Here is a 20,456-nt window from a genome sequence, read left to right as displayed (position 1 = left end):
TTAAAGTTTTAAAGGTATTTAGGTACAAAAGGCTCAACACAAATTGATATGAGTGACCAAACATTTTACAGTTCTACTTTATAAATATAAATGTCACCTAAAATATTTTTCAATCCATTCTAGTGCAAGTCTCTTCAAAGGAGAGTCAGAAGGAAGAGAAATAGAATTCTATATTTTTAAAGATTTTAACTTAGACTCTGTCACATATGAAATTAAGATAAAATGTTATAAATGCTAGCTGATACATTCCTCCCTTGAGGGATAAATACATAAGAACTGTTCACAAAGGCTGCTACAATTTTAAGAGGAAAAAATCGATCAAACACTGTCATTCTTTCAAGCACTTATGCTAATAACAGCAGTTCAACATTTCACACCTCAGCCACTCCCAGCCCCGTTTTTGTTTTCTCACAAATGACATAGCTTATGCAGACTGCTGGAAGCACCTTCACAATGTTTGGTATGATGCCCTTGTAGAAGCCTATCACTCCATCTGTAAGACAATTATTATTTTAATGAGACTGATCATCTTCATGGGTGGAATTCCTCCCAATGTTTCTAGAAAATGAAGAACAAGAAAAAATAATTTAGCCTAATATTATAATTCAACTTTGTTCCTTCTCCATTGGCTAAGCAAATCCATATGACGAAATAGAATACAGTACTAGCTTTCAGCAAGCAAATCTGGGATAAAACTCTTTCATAAGACTTCAAGGCAGCATTTACTAATCCTTTGCCTTTAAAAAGAGTCCCACTCACAATTAGGTCATTCATGAAAACAAATTTTACTAGATAGTGATAACATTTTTGATAACCTTTTAATTACAGAATTATAATTCTAATGATTTCTAAGTATATTTATTGAAAATTTTCTGCCTTCCCAGTCCTCCGAGCACCACAAAGAGCTAGCTCTCTCCCTCGCCCACCCCTCCATTTATTTATTTGAAAATGGGTGTCCCCATCTCACCCAGGTTGGAAATGCAGTGGCCATTCATTGACCAGCCCCATTGCTGATTGGCACTGAAGCTTTCACCTGCTCCATTTCCAGTCTGAGTTGGTTCACCCTTTCTTAGTTGACTTGGTGGTCCTCTGCTACCCAGGGCTCAGCCCAGGAAATTGATGTTGGAATTAATGTTAGACTTGCTGCAGCTCAGAACTCCTGAACTTGAATGTTTCCCAGCCTCAGCCTCCCCCGTAGCAGCACTGTAGACTTATGCTGTGATAATCATTTAAGATCATTTGAGCCCCAATAAGGGCCAAAGCCTGAACTAATCAATCAGAAGAAGCACCCCAACATAATAGACATTCTTTTCTTGTTCTCTGAGTGAACTCAAAAGGTCGCTTCCTGTGTCAGCAACTACAGGACCAGATGAAGATGACCAGCATTCTTCTGTTTATGACCACTAAGGCACCTTAACCTGGACACTACCTTGAATAATGGAACTTTTCTTATCTTGGTATTTTATGGACATATACTATGCTATGTCATGTTAATGGTAAAAGAAACACAGATATCCTGGACCTATAATTTCAATTGACACTTTGATACTCTCCTATCTTATTATATTTACAACCTATTCAATTAAGAAAATTCCTTTCTCATGCTATGGTTAAACATATATGGAGACCATAAATCTGAGTAACACAGACATCCTGAGACAGGGTTTAAATGTCTTCCTAAAATTGCTTGATTCAGTCAAAGTTAAAGCTCTGGTTCCATGTATATGTCGCTAACTTAAGGGAATAAACAATTTTAATTTACTTATCACCTAGCTTGTTGCCTCTTTAACCAACTTTCAGGTTGACAGCTGTCACACCTGGCTATAATCAGGTTGACATAGCTATACTGGGATGTCCCTGCCAAAAACCATCCTGAGACCAGCGTTATCATTTCCATAATGACTCAAGAGAGGCAAGCTGGGACTACCTATACAGGAAAATGGGAATTCCTCCTTGGCAGTCTGAGATGAGAAGTCAAAATGTAAGGAATGTCGCACAATATCCCAGAGTCCAAGTGTAGACTCCTGTCATATAGGACTTGGTTCTTCTAGCATAGCTCTCCTTAGAGGCAGTCATCAAATTCCTAGCAGAACATCTAAAATTCCTGACATAATGGGGCTCCAAACACTCTGTACTTAGAAAATAAACAAAATATAAGCTTTTACTAAAACTTGTATCAAACTAAAAAAAGTACCTTTCACTAATTCTAAAATCCTGAAATATTCTAAACCATGATAATAATGATAACTAGCATTTAGATAGTACTCTTTTTTAGCAAAGTTCTTTACATACATTATCTCATTTCATCTTCACAACAACTGTGTGAGGTAGACGCTATTACCCTCCTTTTACAGATGAAGCAAGGTTAAGCAACTTGCCAGGGTTATAAAATTAATAAGAGTTGGGAATTGAACCCAGGTATTTCTGATTCCAAGGCCAGTGCTTTACCCATTTTACTAAGGTAAGAGACCTATATCTAATACTGAATCACAGACCAAACTGGTCACACCAAAGTCCATCGCAGACAGAGGGGAACATGATTCAAAAGTGATAGTATACATTTAAGTCAGTAATTCGTGATCTTTTACAAGGATGTTTTCATACCCCACTCCAAAGTGGCTATCGTTTTAATCAAAGTACAACAAAACGGATTCTTTACTTATTATCTGTCCTTCCCACTGCCTAGCCAGAACAGAAAAGTAGACTTTAACTTAGTTATCTGTGACAAAATGGGGAAAAGAAACAAGTACCAAATATTTTGTTGAGGGAGGTAGGTGGTATAGTGGATACAGCACTGAGCCTGGAGTCAGGAAGACCTAAGTTTAATTCCAGCCTCAGACATTTCACTAGCTGTGTGATGCAGTCACCTCTATCTACATTTTCCTTAACTGTAAAATGAGGCTCACAATAGCACTTCACAGAGCTGTTGTGAGGATCAAATGAGATAATATTTGTAAATTGCTTAGCACAGTGCCTGGAACATGGTAGGCACTTGGTAAATGCTTCTTCCCTCCTCTCTCTCCTTTCCTTCCTTCCGTTTTGCAATGTTGTTTAAAGCAAATGGCATCTTTGCTACAATCCTGCAGGGTAGCATCTCATTTCAGTCTTCTCAGAGGGGCCAATATGACTTGAAGGAGATATAGAGGATTCAAGTGCTGGGAGAACAGGAACAGGAACGCAGAACCAAAAGTCACTAGGACCAACGGCATGAACAATTATTGAAAAGAAATCTCTCACCACAACCCCAAGAGAAGACTGAGTTCCTGAATCAGCTAGAAACAGAGGAATAGGCAATCTGCTGGCTTTGACCGAGTAGCTGCCTCTAACCCACAAAATTTGCTGAAATGACCCCTGAGGCTGTGGCTAAAGAGAGCTGAGACCCCCTTCCAGTTGTGGAGAGGTGACACAGCAACTTGCCACTCACTGGAGGACCAGAAGGTGGCAGAAGAGTGCAGGAGAGAAACGAAAGTCAACCCGCAGATAACAGCAAAACAGAGGACCAGTAGGTGGCGATACAGCAGAGAGAATAGCCCAGTAGGGAACACAACCAGCCTAATAGCATCTCCAGACCAACATTAATAGCTCTGTAGGAAAGCAACAAGTGGTCGTGTAAGGGGTGGAGGAACCTAGCCCTCTGAATATAAGTTGCCCCGGCTATGTGTATTCCCTACACAAGTGCCCCCTGCCACATGTGTTCTTTGGCTTCACGTGTTCCTCTCCCACTAGTGGTATGGGAATCTATGGGAAAGTGTACCCTTATAAGAGAAATTATTATTTCTCTCTCATATTAATAATCAATTATTGAATTGGGACCAGGATTTTTTCAGAAGCCTGTAGGTTGTTCAGCCTTTGGATATTGCTGATAATACAATTCAATTAACTTTCTCTTCAATCTTGTTCAGACCCCACCCAGGTGAGGAAGTCCATTGTGCTCTACATAGGTATGAGTGGGGAAAAAATCTTTAATTAGATTGCCCAAGGCTGGTCAATTTAGAAGTAAATGACATAATTAAAGTTAAATTAAAGGTAATATTAATTACCTTTAATTAAAGGTAAATTCTTCTAGCCCTTCATTAGAATAGGTCCACCTCTCATTCTAATATTCATTCTCTCTCATTAATTGTTAACCAATCAGAGTTGATTGCCACCTTCAGGAATACCCACTATTCCAAGGGTATATAAATTGTGAGCCCACCACCATGATTCATCTTTGGCATCCGAGAGTGTCATTGACCCATTTTATTGGTAATATGCTAGCATTATTAATAAAATTATTAATCACCCAGAAATTATGTCTCTCAAACTTCTTAAACATCACATCTACATGCATGGAAAGAAATGTTCCCTGTCTCTTGTTGTACCATATTGTTTAATTAAAATGTCTTTTGCTTTGAACTAATGTATTTGGTTGGTATGGCAAAAGAAACATTACTGAGGGATGGTTTTGAATGGGTACTGACCTAAAGTGTACCTTAAATTTGACATAGCTTTCTGGGAGCCCATGATTAAAATGAGAGAGAAGGTACTTACTCGGACTATGCAACCAATAAGATACGAAAGGGTCACTGAGCCAAAACTCACCTTCAGCCTGCATGCAAGTTCTCACTGGAGTGAAAGGGTAGCTGGCTAACTGACCACAAGGATCAGACAAGGTACTATATGCCAGTACTACTACAATCCCAGGGTTTACAGAGTCTCTTGAATGATGCTGCAACCAAAAATTCTTCAACAGCTGCCCAAGAACAGAGTAGTAAATATGCATTAACTATTGTATAAGTTTAGGCATGATGAAAATTATAAATCAATTATACAACACCTTCTTTCAGCCAAGTACAGACCTCACCACAGCAACCCACACTCTTTTGACTGCCCATTTAGATCTCTTCAAAGAATACATATGGAGCTATTCCTTAAACCTACAACTTGAATAGAATATGACTCGTCTACAAAGAAAGAGAAGCCAAAGGCATCTAACATTTGCATTTTGTGTGGTCTGCCTATATGTTTTAAAATGCAATGTAAAGTCAATAAAACCCAGATGTCTATTGGTCCAAATTATGATCAGCTTTGCTCTTCTCCCTTTACACTATCCTAGCATTAAGACTGGTCAGGTAGTCCATCTACATGCAATTAAAAGTCACAGAGCATCATAAACAGAGTACCCTCACTATTAGGCCTGGACCACAAAACCTCAATTTTCTGACCTTCAGAAAAAGACTAATCTTTTCAAATCAGATCTCCCAGAAACTATTTTGAAATACTAAGTTTAGAAATAAATCTTAATATAAAAAAAGTTTATATCACTGACAACTTTCTTTTTTTTTCTTATATTTTATTGAAGAGATTTTAACTTTGTTCTTGTATCCGGTAAAATATGTAATTTTAAGTGGAATAATATGATGTGAAATAATATATAATAATATAATATAATAATATATAATGTGCATATATCACCAAGCACAAAAATAAAGAGAGCTGTTAGGGTTTATAAACACCATGTCTAAAGGCAAAATGTTTTCAGTTATAAAGACAGAAGTCTAAAAGTAGCCCAACCCAATACTAATGGTGACAACTCATTTACATAAATGAAAGCAGAATAATGGAGGCAAAAAGCAAAATAAATAGATTCACCCAGAAGATGGTGAATACTTCAAAATTCTGTAAAATATAATGCTTTTCATAAACCCATAAGAGTAATATGTTATCTTTCTAATATGGAAATAGTGTGGTAAAGCATATTCTTTGGTTTTCTAATAGTGGGAATGGGTATGTGCTGATTTGATCATACTCTATGAAATCAGGAGCACTTGCTTTCAGGATGGCCTACTGGCTTTAGTAATGCAGAGTGGCCAAAATGTAGGTAGTTGGCACATTTGGGGGTTGAATTGGGTCTTGACCTAATCAGTACCATGCACTAACCAGCTATTACTGTTCATGTTTCTAAAGGAAGCCCCTTTGCCTTCCTCTTCATTATCTCCAGGCTGATCATACCTGAACTGGGGTCTAATATTTCAATTACCATCAAGTTATTCTCAATGGGGGCAGTTAGGTGGCACAGTACATAGAGTACCAGGCCGAGAGTCCAGAAGACTCATCTTCATGAATTCAAATCTGGCCTCAGACACTTACTAGCTATGTGATCCTGAGCAAGTCACTTAACCCTGTTTGCCTCAGTTTGCTCATCTGTGAAATGAACTGGAGAAGGAGATGGCAAACTACTCCAGTGTTTTTGCCAAGAAAACCCCAAATGGGGTCATGAAGAGTTGGACACGACTGAAATGACTGAACAATAATTCTCAAGGAATCCCAGAACCAAGTAGCCCCAGGACAAATAGACCAATGACAATGCAAAAAAAAAAAAGGCCACATAGTATCATAATTCAATTCACTATTTAGTCAGAAAATATTTGCCATTACTTTTCTGTTCCTTTAAAAAAAAAAGGAATATAAGATTAGATTCTACTAATGAGGAATTTATAGACCACATTTTCCATTGCAACAGATTGGTTGTAAACTCAATTTGGGAATGAACTCACCTCAAACACAGCTAGGTCCACACCTGCATAAGGTATGATGTTAGGAACATAACCTTTGTAAAAGGTTTTGTATCCTTCATACTTCAACATCTTCTGGACACAATTAGATATCCTTGTGTATCTTGAAGTCGAATCTAAAGCCAACCTGGTCTTTAAAACCTGGATTAATGAAATTCAATTGATCAGATTTACCCAAACCAGAATTGTCTCACAACTACATTATCTTGCAAATTTATACAAATCTCATATATAACCATCTAAAATGGAACTGCATTTTCATTGATCAACTTCTGATGTCTTTTTTGCCACTATTTACAGTAAAGTTTGGGGGTTGAGGTGGAACTAATAAGCAAGGGGAGGGGGGAAGGCATCTTGGCTTTGCGTGACACATCTAACCCAAATTCCCTCACTATGTGTTAAAGCAAATTCTGGCTATTTATTCACACTTATAAACCGTAACAGAAACAACAAATCATTTTGTAGACCTTAAGAGAAAATTAATACATAACTATCAAGTGAACATTAACAAACTTAAAGTAAAAGAATCCAACGTATACATTAACTACAACTAGCAAAGTACAGAATGAAGAAACACCAAAGAAGAAAAAGATATTTCAAAAACATTTAAAGTAAATATACTGGAATCTTGCTCTAACACTAAATTTAGAATAAGGTGGGTCCATTTTGTATCCCATCCAAGAAACACAAAATCAAAGTGTAAAATCACATTTATTATAGAAAGTTCTATAGAGGCAGTATTAAGATACAGTCGACCATAGAAATAGAGATTTTTAAATTGCTAAATCCACCTACATTCAGGTCTAACTTGTTTGTCTCCTAATACATTTAATTCTCCTGATAAGTATCTATTCCCTGCCTGTTTAAAGTTCCACTGACCTCAAAAGGAGCTCTGTATATATGTCTGGAGAACGAGGTCCCCGAGACACTATAATTACTAATTGTATTAATGTGAGTGACCCTAAAATGTGCATATAAATGAAGATTTTCTATAGAGAGGCAGTTTGATGTGGTGGAAAATTCAACAAATCTCAACATTTATTAAACACTATGTACAGAGCATTATGCTTGGCACCGAGGGAAACAAAGTTCAGATAAGGCAGTGCAAAGAATGCTGGATCTGGATTCATGAAGACTTAAGTGCAAATCCAGGCTCAAACATTTACTAGCTGTGTGACCTTAGGCAAGTCACTTAACCTCTCTGTCCCTTGGTTTCCTCATCTGTAAAATAGGAAGTTATAATAATAGCACTTCCTTCCCGGGGTTATTATGATATGTAAAGTATATTACAAACTTTAAAGCACTATATAAATGTTACCTATTATTAAATAAGTTACAGTCCCTGTCCTCATGGAGTTTATACTATAGCAAAGTAGAGGGAGTGAGGGAAATGGGAAAGCCATGCATCTCCGAGGTTGCAGTGTGGCATTTGAAAAGGATCAAGAGACATAATTTCTGGGTAATTAACCATTTTATTAATAATGCCAGCATTTTAATAAAAGTATAGTCATTTGGCCATCTCTCTCTTAGACCAAAGACAATGATGGCAGAAGGCTTGCTCATCCTTACCTGTCCCAATGGAAGAGGGGTGTTCCTACAGGCAGCAATCAACTCTGATTGGTTCACAATTAATGGGAGAGGATGAATATTACATTGAGGGGCTGGACCTCAACTTTGATTATGTCATTTACTTCTTAAGTTACCCCCAACTGTTGGGCAATTATTCAAAGCATTTATCCCCACCCACACCTGAACAGAACACAATGGCTGCCCCACCTGGGTGGGGTCTGGATAGAGGAGGAGGTTAGCTCAACCTTCAGGAACTGAGGTTTTGAAATGAGGATAAAAGAAAAAAGGTGGAAATCTGAATCTCCCCAAATCACTGGTTATTAATAATCATTTTTTTCAGGGGCAGAAGACCAGGACTGGATACCAAGTTCTGAAAATTACTGGCAATATAACAAGTCATACAAGTCACTTAGCCTGTATGAGACTGTTTGTTCATCTTTAAAATGGAAGAAATAATATCTGCACTTCCTACCTCATGGAATCTTTTGTGAAGAGAGTAATTTGTAAAGTCCTATATAATTATCAGCTATTATTATTAAACCTCTTAGGCACAGCAACCAATGGGAAGTGCCTTCTTCTGTTCACAGAAATACCAACTTAGATGATATATTCTTAGCTGCAATATTATATTTGTCCTAAAGGAAAGTTAGCTTTACTCAGGATAGTGGCACCTAGTGACAGGAGTCTCAAATTCTGTAGCTCTAATGCCCAGTTTACACTAAGACCCAACCTAGAACTCATGTGAAAGAAATACAACCTATAATCAGCATTAAAAGTATAGCCTTGCCGGCTGTTTCATGGGGACACTTACCTCCAAGGGGTAGACCAAGGTCTGTGCAATGATTCCAGCCAAAGATCCAGAAATAAATCTCTCTGTAATTCCTATAGTGGTCCTCTCAGTAGCAAGCAAGTTTTTATACTATGTAAATAAAGGTATTCAAATGCACATAAATACAGAAGGAAGAGATTTACATCAGTCATTGGAGGTATGATTTTTGAAACCACACCTTGTTTAACAGTTCCATCCACCTAGTGGAATGTATATGGTTTGTATGCTTGTAGACATGATTCACTAGGATATTAAGCAAAGGACCTCCTTTGGATCTCCTTCTTTCCACATCTAGCAGAAGAAGGGGTATCCAATAAAACATGTTGAGTGCATGGACTCACATGCCATTCAAGCAAAATCCAGGCAATTCCTTGATGGGTACATTGTCAATCAGGTCAGATCAGGTAGGGGGTTGAATGAGGTTAGTGTCTGAAGTCTCATCCAACTCTGAACATTCTGTGGTCGTTTCCTTCTGCATCACCATGTCCGTAATGAAGCACGTGCCCCAAGATAGGGTTTGAACCTCGTACCTTTGTACCACTAACAAAAGTTGCAAATTAATATTGTGTGACAGGGTGGTCACTGGATCATAGAGTTAGAGCTGGAAAGGATCTTAGAAACCATTGAGTTCAACACCCTCATTTTACAGATGAAGAAACAGAGTCTCAAACACATTAAATGGCTTGTCTGGGGCTACCCAGCTAAGTTTCTAGTGCAAGATATGAACTCAGGTCTTCAAAACTCCAAAACCAGCACTCTAGCTAGGGCATCACTTAGCTGCCTATAAGGAATGATAAATTAAAGCTGAGGAGGATATTGGCCTGCTACACATATCAAGGGTTCTGAAATTATTACCTGACAATAATGCCGTTGATGAGAAGCAAAGTGGTTGGCCTCAGAGTCAGAACAATTCAGATTCAACTTCTGACACATGTGAGGCCCCCCCCCCCCCCGCCCCGGCACAGTTCACTTAGCCTCTCAGTGCCTCAGTCAATTTTCCAAGACCCTAAGTGGTAAAAACAGTTGTCAATATGCTCTGACAAAGCTCTCACTGAGAAGCCCCCTACACAAGTGAAATCACAAGTCCAGGCCACTCCCATCAATAACAGCAAAAAGTGTTGCTAATGACAATTAAGTCATTTTGTTCATAGTTGCCAAACAGCTTAAAAAAAAAAGTAAAACATTCATTAAAATAGTTATGAATTAGGGCAAAAACATTTTCTCTAATTTTAAAAAAAAATGAACCTGATTGATGGAACATCATTCATTTCAACAAGTATCTATCACCTTACCATGGGTATTCCACAAGGCTCTCCTTTGCCCTTTTCTCTTCTGGCTCTACACCTTCTCTATGATTTCATCAGTTTCCATAAATTCAATTATTGTCTCTAAGCAGAGAGCTCCCATATTTATGTAACTAGCCCTTCTTGTCTCTCAAACTCCAGCCTTGCATCACTAGCTTCCTGTTGGGAATCTCTACCTGAGTGTCCAGCAAGCATATCAAACTCAATATGAACCAAACAGACCCCACAAACTCCCCTCCACAAAGCTGCTCCTTCCCCGAGCGTCCTTGTTTCTGTTGAGGGCATCATCGTTCTCCTATCACCCAGGTTCTCATCTTGAAGTCGTCTTTGATTATTCACTCTCCTTCACCAGGCATCTCTAATCAACTGACAAATCTTATCAATTCTACCTCCTCTGCCTCTCTCAAATACATTCCCTTATCTTCACTCAGACTGCCACAGTCCTAATTCAGTCCCTCATCACTTCTTGCCTGGACTTCTACAACAGTCCTGCAAAGCAGAATTTCAGTAGCTCAAAAGAAATGGTAGATGTGAAAATTTAGACATCTCCACTCCAAAGGTTCATGAGGACTATTTGTGCCCAACCTACGGTAGAACTTTCGGAGCTCATTTTGGTCTCATCGGACACACTGTACCTTGACTCCAACATAGTGATGTCATTTTTATCCTCTTTGAGAATGAAGAGCAACAACCATACAATAGTTTCCTAATAAAGGTTCTTGCTTCCTTTCTCTGCCCTTTACAATAGAGTCTCCTTACAGTTGCCAAAATAATTTCCTAAAGCACAAGTCTGTTATGTCTATCCTCTAATCAAGAATCTTTAGCGGCTCCCTACTGTCTCTAAGATCAAAGATAAACTCTTCTGCTTGGTACTTAAAGCTTTTCAACCAAAATACATAAAGCCTTCTAGTCTATCTTTCAAGACATTTCAAATTACTGCCCTTCATGTACCCTACATTCCAGCAAGTCAAAACTGCTTGCAATTCCCCAAACTCAACAGTCCATGGTCTGTCTCCAAACCTTTGTACCAGCTGTCCCCATAACTAGAATGCACTCCCTTCTCACCTCTACCTCTTAAAAACCTTAGCAAGCTATAGAAGGAGATACTGTCCAACAGGTAAAGTGGGGCCAGATTGTAGAAAGCCATGACTGCCGGGATAAGCAGCTCACAAATGGCCCCAGATTGGCACACATTCCAATGTCCAATGTCCTGCATGCTCATAAAGAAGTCTTAATCACCTACATATTCATCTTCCTTTAGCCTTCGGCTCTCTGTTAGCATCACACTGCAAATTTCAAATTTTCAAAATTTCAAAATTCACAATTCAAAAAAATCCAAATTCAAAACAAAACCTAGAAAACAAATAACTTTACTCAGGCCTCTATCTTGAAGAAGAACCCAGCCTGACTATCCTTCATTCCCTTCCCAGTTTTGCTTCTAACTTTCCATACTCTCATATTGCTGTCTTTGTTACTTCAGCGTCGGAGGCCTCCTCACCCTAGTATATCCTTTTACCATAAGGGCCCCGGCTCTCATTGGTGAGTTATTCCCAAAGCCTCCAATTTTAAGAGGGGCTTAGGCCAACTGTTATCCCCCTCTCAGTTTTGCTTTTGACTTTCCAGACTTTGACACCACGCCACCATACTCACTACCTCTCCTGCTTTTCAGTTCCCTTTTGTTGGAGTGTAAGCTCTTTGAGGGAAGTGTCTGTCTTTTTTTTTTGTATCTATATTTTTGTATCTATATTTCCCCCACCTATGCTTACCACAGTGTCTGGTTGTAGTAAGTACTTAAAAAATGATTCTTGCCTCACCTTGTCTTGATGTTTGATAGAACTTCACTATTCTTCAAATATTCACTAAAGTACTTTCAACAACCTCTAATCAGGGTACATTAAGTCCAGCATACTGGTCATCATTTCATTCTCTTCTATGACTTTGCTAGATTCTCTTTGTCTCTCAATTGTTAGAGCTAAGAAAAGTTACACTAATCTTTCATTTTTTTTATCTGTCTCCTGGTTCCCTTCAGGTCCTAACTAAGATGCTACTTTCTACAAGAAGACTTTCTTGATTCCTCTTAATTCCAATGCCTTCCCTCTGAGATCATCTCCAATTTATATTGTATATAGCTTGTTGGTATGCAGTTGTTTTTGCGTTGTGTTTCCAGGGACTATTTTTTACCTTTGTATAGCACAGAGCCTGGCACATGGTATGTACTTAATAAATATTTGCTGACTTGTTGACTTTTCAAAATTAATTTGGCACTCAGGAAAAGACCCTGGAAAAAGTTATTTGAATTCTATTTGTAGTCAAGTAAAAATAAGGAAAGGGATTTTAATTTAATGCTCTTGACAGCCTAAGATAAAGAGTGAATATTTTTAAAAACTAATAATATGATACAGGAATCAAGGAGTAGTTGAAGGCTTTTGACTCAGCAGTTAGGCTAATCTCTGTAACTAGGGTCAATGTCAAGTTTAGCAAAAGTTAGATCTTCCAAGTAGCTTAAGTCAAACAGACATAATAAAATGCAAAATATGATCCACTAAAAATATAATTGTTTTGTTTATCACTTCAAGGAAATGCAAAGACTTAAACCTGTGGCTTTTTATAAATGAGATTAAATGTTTATACAACATTAGTGCTGATTAGGAGATAACATTAACTGACATTTGTAGTGAAGGCTTTAATAAAAACTAGGAAGTATTAATTAGATTTCTACAAGTTGTGATAACCTGATGAAATTTCCAGTGCTGTGACTCCCATTTATTATTTGAGATAATATATTATATGTTATATATGATGTAATATATATTTCCTTATTTATCATTATTATTAAAACATTTATTAATACATGACTCCCATTTTGAATCCAAAGTAAATTAGCAAAAATATATTATTCCTTTCATTACGGGACAAAGATACACTGAATCTCTTTTCTAAACAATAATTTTTTTTTTAAAAAATGAACTTGAGCTGACAAGTCATCATCCATCAGAAAAAATAAAAGCATCAGCCAAAAAGAAGTTAGTTCATTCATTATAATGGCAAATAACTTTTTAATCAAAGACCAAAAGATGCACATTTTCAAATACTCCTTAAGGTTCTGATCAGATGTCCCAAGGTCATTTGGCTAATTCTCAGTTTCTGCACCTTAACAAATGATATGTAACCCCTTTCACAGGCAAAGGGTGTTGCTCTCTACCAGTGAGGAAAGAATCCCATGTCAATAGGCTTTGGGACTGAGGTTAGAAGAGTTAAAAGCTTAAACCATTCAGGTGTGGAAGGCATCTTAGAATCGTGAGGTTGACCAAAAGGGGATGAATATTTTGGACATGGCAGCTCTCAAGAAACCCTTAAGGGAACTAAAAGAATAATTATAATTGTCACTACTGAAAAGGGTGTCCCCACCTGCAAAATCACATATTGAAGTGTTATAAGGAAGAGTCTGTGATAACTTCTAATAAAAATGCCTGTGGAGAAAAACAAAGCCATTCTTATTGTTTATATTAAAAACAACGTTCTTCATTTTTGTGAGAATAGTCCTAAGGATTAAAAAAAAGTTTAAATATTCTTTGTTAATTAAATTCCACAGGCAATAATAATATAGTGCCTTTTCATATGACCAGTATTTAATTGATGTTTCAGGTGCAATTTTAAGAACATTCGTAGAATTTCCCTTCCAAAGGGAATAGACACCTCCTTCCCTTAACATAGTCTCAAAGCCAGTCTTGAGAGTTATTGTCACTGTCAGTAAAGCTTGAGCCTAGAAAGGAAGGAAAAGATTGGACTAATTAATTGATAAAATGACACTTTTTCTAATTGTTGAGAAAGCATTTATATTTCTAAAACACCTCTGTTAAACATTGTTTACATTCCGGTGGTTTTCAGCTTTCACCAGAAGATGGGTAAACATTAGAAGGTACTACATATAAACATCATTTAATTCAATACAATAGTCATTAAAAAGAAATCAGCAAGTTTAACAACCCAGCAGGGATCTTATTACACTCCCCTCCATGGGTGGTTATGACTGAAATATATAACTGTCAAAAAATACAGTAAAAGTAATCTATCTATGAATCATATAACCTTGGAAGCTATCAATGTGTCAGTGAGTCATAAAGTGAAAGCTGTTTTAGCTGAGCTTAATTTCTTATCATCATAGGACGTTCAGACCTTTCCTCCTAGGGTGTGACTCATACATTAATGCTTCTATTAAGAAGTTTCTTTGTCAGAAACTTTGTTACTGGAGACAGAAATTCTATTTTTTAATTTTTATTTTTTTCTCAATTACATGTAAACAAAAAATTTTAACATTCATTTTTTAAATTTTGAGTGCCAAATTCTTTCCCTCCCTTCCTCCTTCCCCTCCCCTCTCTTTAAGAAGGCAAGCAATTTGATCTAGATTGCAAATTTGCAGTCACACAAAACATTTTCACATTAGCCATGTTGCAAAAAAATGCAGACAAAAAATAATAAAGTTAAAAAGTTTTAATCTGCATTTATATTCCATCAGTTCTTTCTTTGGAAGTAGATAGCATTTTTTCACCGTAAGTCCTTTGGAATTGTCTTGGATCACTGTATTGCTGAGAATAGCTAAGTCCTTCACAGTTGATCATTGTACAATATTGCTGTTACTGTGTACAATGTTTTCCTGGTTCTGCTCATTTTATTTTGTATCAATTCATGTAAGAATTCCCAGATTTTTCTGAAAGCATCTTGCTTGTCATTTCTTATAACACAATAGAATTACATCACAATTATATACCACAACTTGTTCAGCCATTTCCCAATTGATGGACACTTTCCATAGATTTCCAATTCTTGGCCACCACAAAAAATGCTGCTATAAATAATTTTTTACACATAGGTCCTTTTCCTTTTTCTTTGATCTATTTGGGGAACAGACCAAGAAGCAGCATTGCTGAGTATGCACAGATACGCACAGTTTTACAATCCTTTGGGCACAGTTCCACATTGCTCTCCACAATGGTTGGATCAGTTCACACTCTACCAACAGTGCATTAGTGTCCCTATTTTTCCACATCCTCTCCAACATTTGTCGTTTTCCTTTTCTGTCTTATTAGCCCAAGGCACATATTAGACTGAAGGCACAGGGCAGGATAAAGTTAGTCATCATGGATGTCAAACTCATGTGACTTAGTAATTTGATGTAGCAGACAAAAAGTCTAATGAGACCAGCTAAAAGAGAAAAAGAGCAACAAAGAGAAATAGTTTCACTGCAATCTTCCCAAGTCAGATCACTTTTGGATGCCACATTTTGGGGTGCCACATTTTGGGGTGCCACATTTTAGAAGGGACACTGCCAAACTGAAGCACATCTAGAGGAAGCAACCAAGAGGACTCAAAATTTTGCCTACTGAGGCTCAGTTGGGAAAAAAAATGCCCTTTTTGTTGTTCTTGGGTTTTTTTTCACTAACTGTAGCTCATTCTGAGCTTAAGCCTCTCTGTTAATACTCTTACACAAACAATGCTATGTCAGCGAATATTTAACAACCATCTCCCCTCCCCCCCAAAAAAAATTACTCAAGAAACACTTTAATTTGCATTATTAACATTTTCTCCATCACTTTCTTAAGTCTGGAGACAATCAACAAAACAATAAATCAATCCCTGATTTGTGGGTAGTGTTTACTGATTTCCAAGATGTAAGGGCTCACACTGAAAGCTTAGCAATTAGCTAGGGAAGTTCTCACTGGACCCAGAGAACCCCTAAATGACACATCCTTGTAGTCATCCTCAGTCACCAACCCTTACTTCTATTTTCTTTGGGCATATGTGTTTTTAAACTCTACATTAGTCATTGAGATCCCCCTGCATCCACAACAGCAATGAGGTCACTAGATGTTGTTTAGTTGTTTTCAGTTGTATATGACCTTTCATGACCAAGCGGTTTGCCATTTCCTTCTCCAGCGCATTTTACAGATGAATAAACTGAGGCAAGTAGAGTTAAATGACTTGCCCAAGGTCACATAGCTCGTAAGTGTCTGAGGCTGGATTTGAACTGAGATTTTCCTGACTCTAGGCCCAGAACTCTATCCAATGGACCACCAAGATAACTAGAGTATTTGACATCAAGGACAGATCGTTGATTTTTTTAAAATAAGGAGCACTGTTAGTTGCTAACATTATTAACATTATTATATTATATTATAATTATAGTATTAATATTATTATATTGAGAAGGCCAATATGACTGGATCATAAAATACATGGAAGGAAATAAAGTGTCAGAAAAGCAGAAAGATAGGAAGAGGCAAGGTTGTGAAGAGCTTTCAATGACAGAAACGTTTATATTAGATCCTAGAAGTAACAGTGAGCTACTGATGTTTATTGAGTTGGTGAATGGCATGGACAGACCCTCCATCTCTACTTAGTTACACCACTAACAGCTATGAGAATAATGATTGCAGTGGAAGGAAGACTAGGCAGAGAAACCCATTAAGTAGCTATTGCAACAGACCAGGCAAGAGGCTATGAAGGCCTGAATGAGGATGAATGTGGTAGTGGAGAGAAGGAAACGTATACAAGAAATGTTTTTGAAGAAAAAAAAATTAAGACTTAGTAACTGGTTCTCTTATTGGGGTGAGTAAGACTGAGTTGAGCGTGACAACAAGGTTTCAAACGAACATGACGGGAAGGACAACAGTATCCTTGACGGTAATAAAAGAAGAGGTGTGGGTTTGGGGAGAAATCATAACAAATTCACTTTTGGATAGGTTGAGTTTGAGATTCCGATAGGGCATTCAGTTTGAAATGTCCAGTAAGCAATTGGCGATTGAGATTAGAGTTCAGAAGAGAAACCCTACCACCTGCCACATCCACCACCTAGGCCCTCTGACCCCTAATTACACTGTCTCTTTAATGTTGGGACTACAGAGACAAATCATCAGAGAGATGAGGCAATCGTCTGAGCTACAGAATTGCAAAAAGGCCCTGTTAGGAAATCCCTTTTTTCAGCAAGTATAAAAGGCAATTGACCAGATGGAGAGCATCAGAAAAAATCCCGACACTGCTCTAGGGAGCCCCGTCATAACTCCTTTGGAAGAGAGCAGAGTGGATGGTTCACCTATTCTGTTTCAGAGATTTAGTTCAAGCATCCCTGTACCCCCACACCCGAGATTTGACTCTGTGGATGACTGACAACTAACTTGCATTGCTCTAATCATGACCCTTGAAGGCCTGATTAGATACTGCTAAGGAAGTGTAGTTCTGACACACCTGCCCATGCTCCTCTTGGTAGAAATGTTGCTCCTAAATCTGAAATGATTCCTTTGAAAAGCAGCAGAGAGCAGCAAGGTGGCGCAGTGCATAGAGCACCAGCCCTGGAGTCAGGAGGACCTGAGTTCAAATCCAGCCTCAGACACTTGACACTTACTAGGTGTGTGACCCTGGGCAAGTCACTTAACCCTATTGCCTAGCCAAAAAAGAAAAGAAAAGAACAGCAGCAAACATCTGTGAACCATGCACTCACCTGCATTAGATGCTCTAATGGAGCTGTACTCATTCGAGAGATGGCACCAGCTGTCATTCCTGCCACCACCTGTCTCCACCTCTGGCCACAGACTCCATCATTTTCAGTGAATTCATCTGGAACAGATAAACTCTCCCCTATGTCAATTACCTGGAAAAGTAAAAAGGAGAATTCTGTAATATTAAAATTAGAAATACATTGTCCCAGGATAAGTTTTGTCTCTGATTTTAAAATGAAGTGCCAATTTATGTAGATCTCTCAGCAGTTAATTAAGACCAAATTATTCCTAGAATGGAAGCAGTCTGTTAAGCATAAATTGTTTTAAATAACCCATTCAGACACTAAACAGTGCAATTTCCATTCAGATGGAATTAGAATGAATAGCAATTACAAATTACAATCCCCATTTAAATTCTGTTCTAGTGCCTTATTGCAGAATGGAGGTGACCCCTAAGTTCTTGAAGGCTACACCAGCAGAATTCAAGCTATAACAAGTTCTGCCAGGGTGGAAAGGTTATGGGTACAATCCTGGTGACAGACTATCACCTGACGACCATGTTAACTTAATTCAGAGAGGTTAAGCATCACAGCATTGACCTCTAAACAACACTTTTAATCAGAGATTTTCAAGAAATAATTTACTAATGTGTGGAGGTTGCCTCAGTGGAGAGAATGCTTGTACTGATGATATTATAGCTTTTTGAAATACTATCAAAGCATAAAATCATCCCAAAAAATCGAATTTTCTTGATTAACACATTTAGGATAATTTTCACCTATGTTTTTCAAGTTCTTCTTACCTATTCCTAAGTAAGGAATCAAAGAGTTAGTAACATTTTATCAGATCTTAAATTCAACTACAATTGAAATTCAAATGACCTGAATAACACCTTGCCAAACTATGTGTGTGGTAATGATGGATATTGATTGATTTGCCAATTTCTTAAGAATACTTTCCGGATCTTAAACATTGAAGTTATTCTGCCAATACAGTTCCCTTCAGACAAAGGTCAATTATATATGTTAATTTTTTTAAAAGGACTAATACATTATCCTGAATATCATCATGATGAAATGAGATAATATTTGTAAAAGTGCTTAGCATAGTATCTGGCACATAGTAGGTACTTAATAAATGTTTGTTTCCCTCCCCCCCACATTCTCCACTCAAGTTCTTTTGTAACTATTCATATTGGTAATAATGTGCCATTAGATTCATAAAGTTATGCCAACAAACTGTGGTAGATCATACCAAGCTAGAAATGTCTCAGTTATGGGCCTGGTAACAATCTATATGTCTGTAATCTAAAAGATCAGCCTACTACCAATAAGTACAGGGGGTAAATGAAGGATGCCCCTTCTTCCCACCTACTATTTGACAAAATTCTAGAAATGGTAGCTATCTCCAAAAAAATAAAAATAAAAATAAGAAAGGAAAATTAAAGCTATCAAAATTGGCAAAGGTAGGAGAGGTGGGGGACAGAATTATTCCTATTTGCAGATGACATGATAATTTGCTGAGAAAACCCTGAAAAATCAGCAAAGAAACAAATTGAGATGATTAACAGTTTCAGTAAAGAAACAAGATACCAAAAAATCTACAAAAATTACTATTTCAATAAAGTAATAACAAAAATTAGCAGGAAGTGATAGTATAATTCCATTCAGAAGACTACAAAATGCATTAATTATATGGGAGCTGATCTACCAAGAACTACAAAACATTCTTTATAGAAGTAAGGGAACATTTAAGACAACTGGAGGGATGTCAGTCCTTCATGGTTGGGCTGACCAAGAGTTTATTTGCATTAGCAGCATTGCTTGGTCTCAACTCCATGCAACAAGATTCCCCTAGGCGCGCGCGCATGTGCACACATACACACACACACACACACACACCCTTCCAGCTTCTTCCTGCATGTTGTCTTCCTCCTTTAGACCGTGTTTTAAAAAATGACGCTGTTTCATGAAGAGCAGCATACCTTACTCTAAATGGGCTATTTGACAAACCCATAATAGAGAGAGCTCTCTGGTCTGTCATGAAGTGGTTAATTATTAGTTTTGCCTTAAGAAATTGAAATGGCTACCTACCCCAGATGTATCTGATGTAAGAAAATAAAATTTGGTGGTAGCTTAACCCTTTTTTGTTAATAAATGGGTACTGAACCAGTACTCACCAACATAATAGCATTGCAGGATTGAAAGTAGGACATCCAAAATCACCTAGTTCACCCTGCAGAAGAAACTGAGACCCAGAGAAATAAACAATGACTTATATAATAAGGTCCTTTAGGTCTTATCAGATATGCTCCACAAAACTAAGTTTCCTGATTCTGATTTATTTTTAGGTAAGTTATTAGCCTTCATTTTCAGCCATTCAGATTCTCAATCTCAGAATCATCCTTGACTCTTCACTCTGGCCCAACCCCTATAACTGATCATGTGCTGTTATCTCTCTCTTCTCTTCTCCCTTCTTTATTCATTTTTTTTTTATTATTAAAGGAGCCATCCCTTGACTCACTTCTTAAAGAGGCCTATTCACTGAACGGGCATTGCCTCACTCAAAGTGATTACCTGAAAAGACCTTAGCTTAAAAGGGCCAGTGTCTCTCATTGCATGCTGGACCATCTCTAGTTGTCTTAATCAATCTCTGGCCACTGGACCCAGATGACTCTGGAGGAGAAAGTGAGGCTGGTGACTTTGCA

General features: G+C 37.6%; 1 protein-coding gene across 1 annotated transcript in view; it reads right to left on the bottom strand.

Moving 5' to 3' along the window:
• Positions 1-205: 205 nt before the first annotated feature.
• LOC114039110 (calcium-binding mitochondrial carrier protein SCaMC-1-like) overlaps positions 206-20,456 on the bottom strand; it is a 42,119-nt gene continuing 21,868 nt past the window's right edge. The window contains 7 exon segments of the mRNA XM_027856751.1: positions 206-500; positions 503-558; positions 4,582-4,732; positions 6,537-6,695; positions 8,935-9,042; positions 13,867-14,019; positions 17,752-17,901. Of these exon segments, the coding sequence (XP_027712552.1) occupies positions 372-500; positions 503-558; positions 4,582-4,732; positions 6,537-6,695; positions 8,935-9,042; positions 13,867-14,019; positions 17,752-17,901 (906 nt within the window). The 3' untranslated portion in view covers positions 206-371.

This window comes from Vombatus ursinus, unplaced genomic scaffold (genome assembly GCF_900497805.2).
Source record: "Vombatus ursinus unplaced genomic scaffold, bare-nosed wombat genome assembly UNPS02011613.1, whole genome shotgun sequence".
NCBI classification, from domain to species: Eukaryota; Metazoa; Chordata; class Mammalia; order Diprotodontia; family Vombatidae; genus Vombatus; species Vombatus ursinus.
This window is presented reverse-complemented; position numbering and strand designations above follow the sequence as displayed.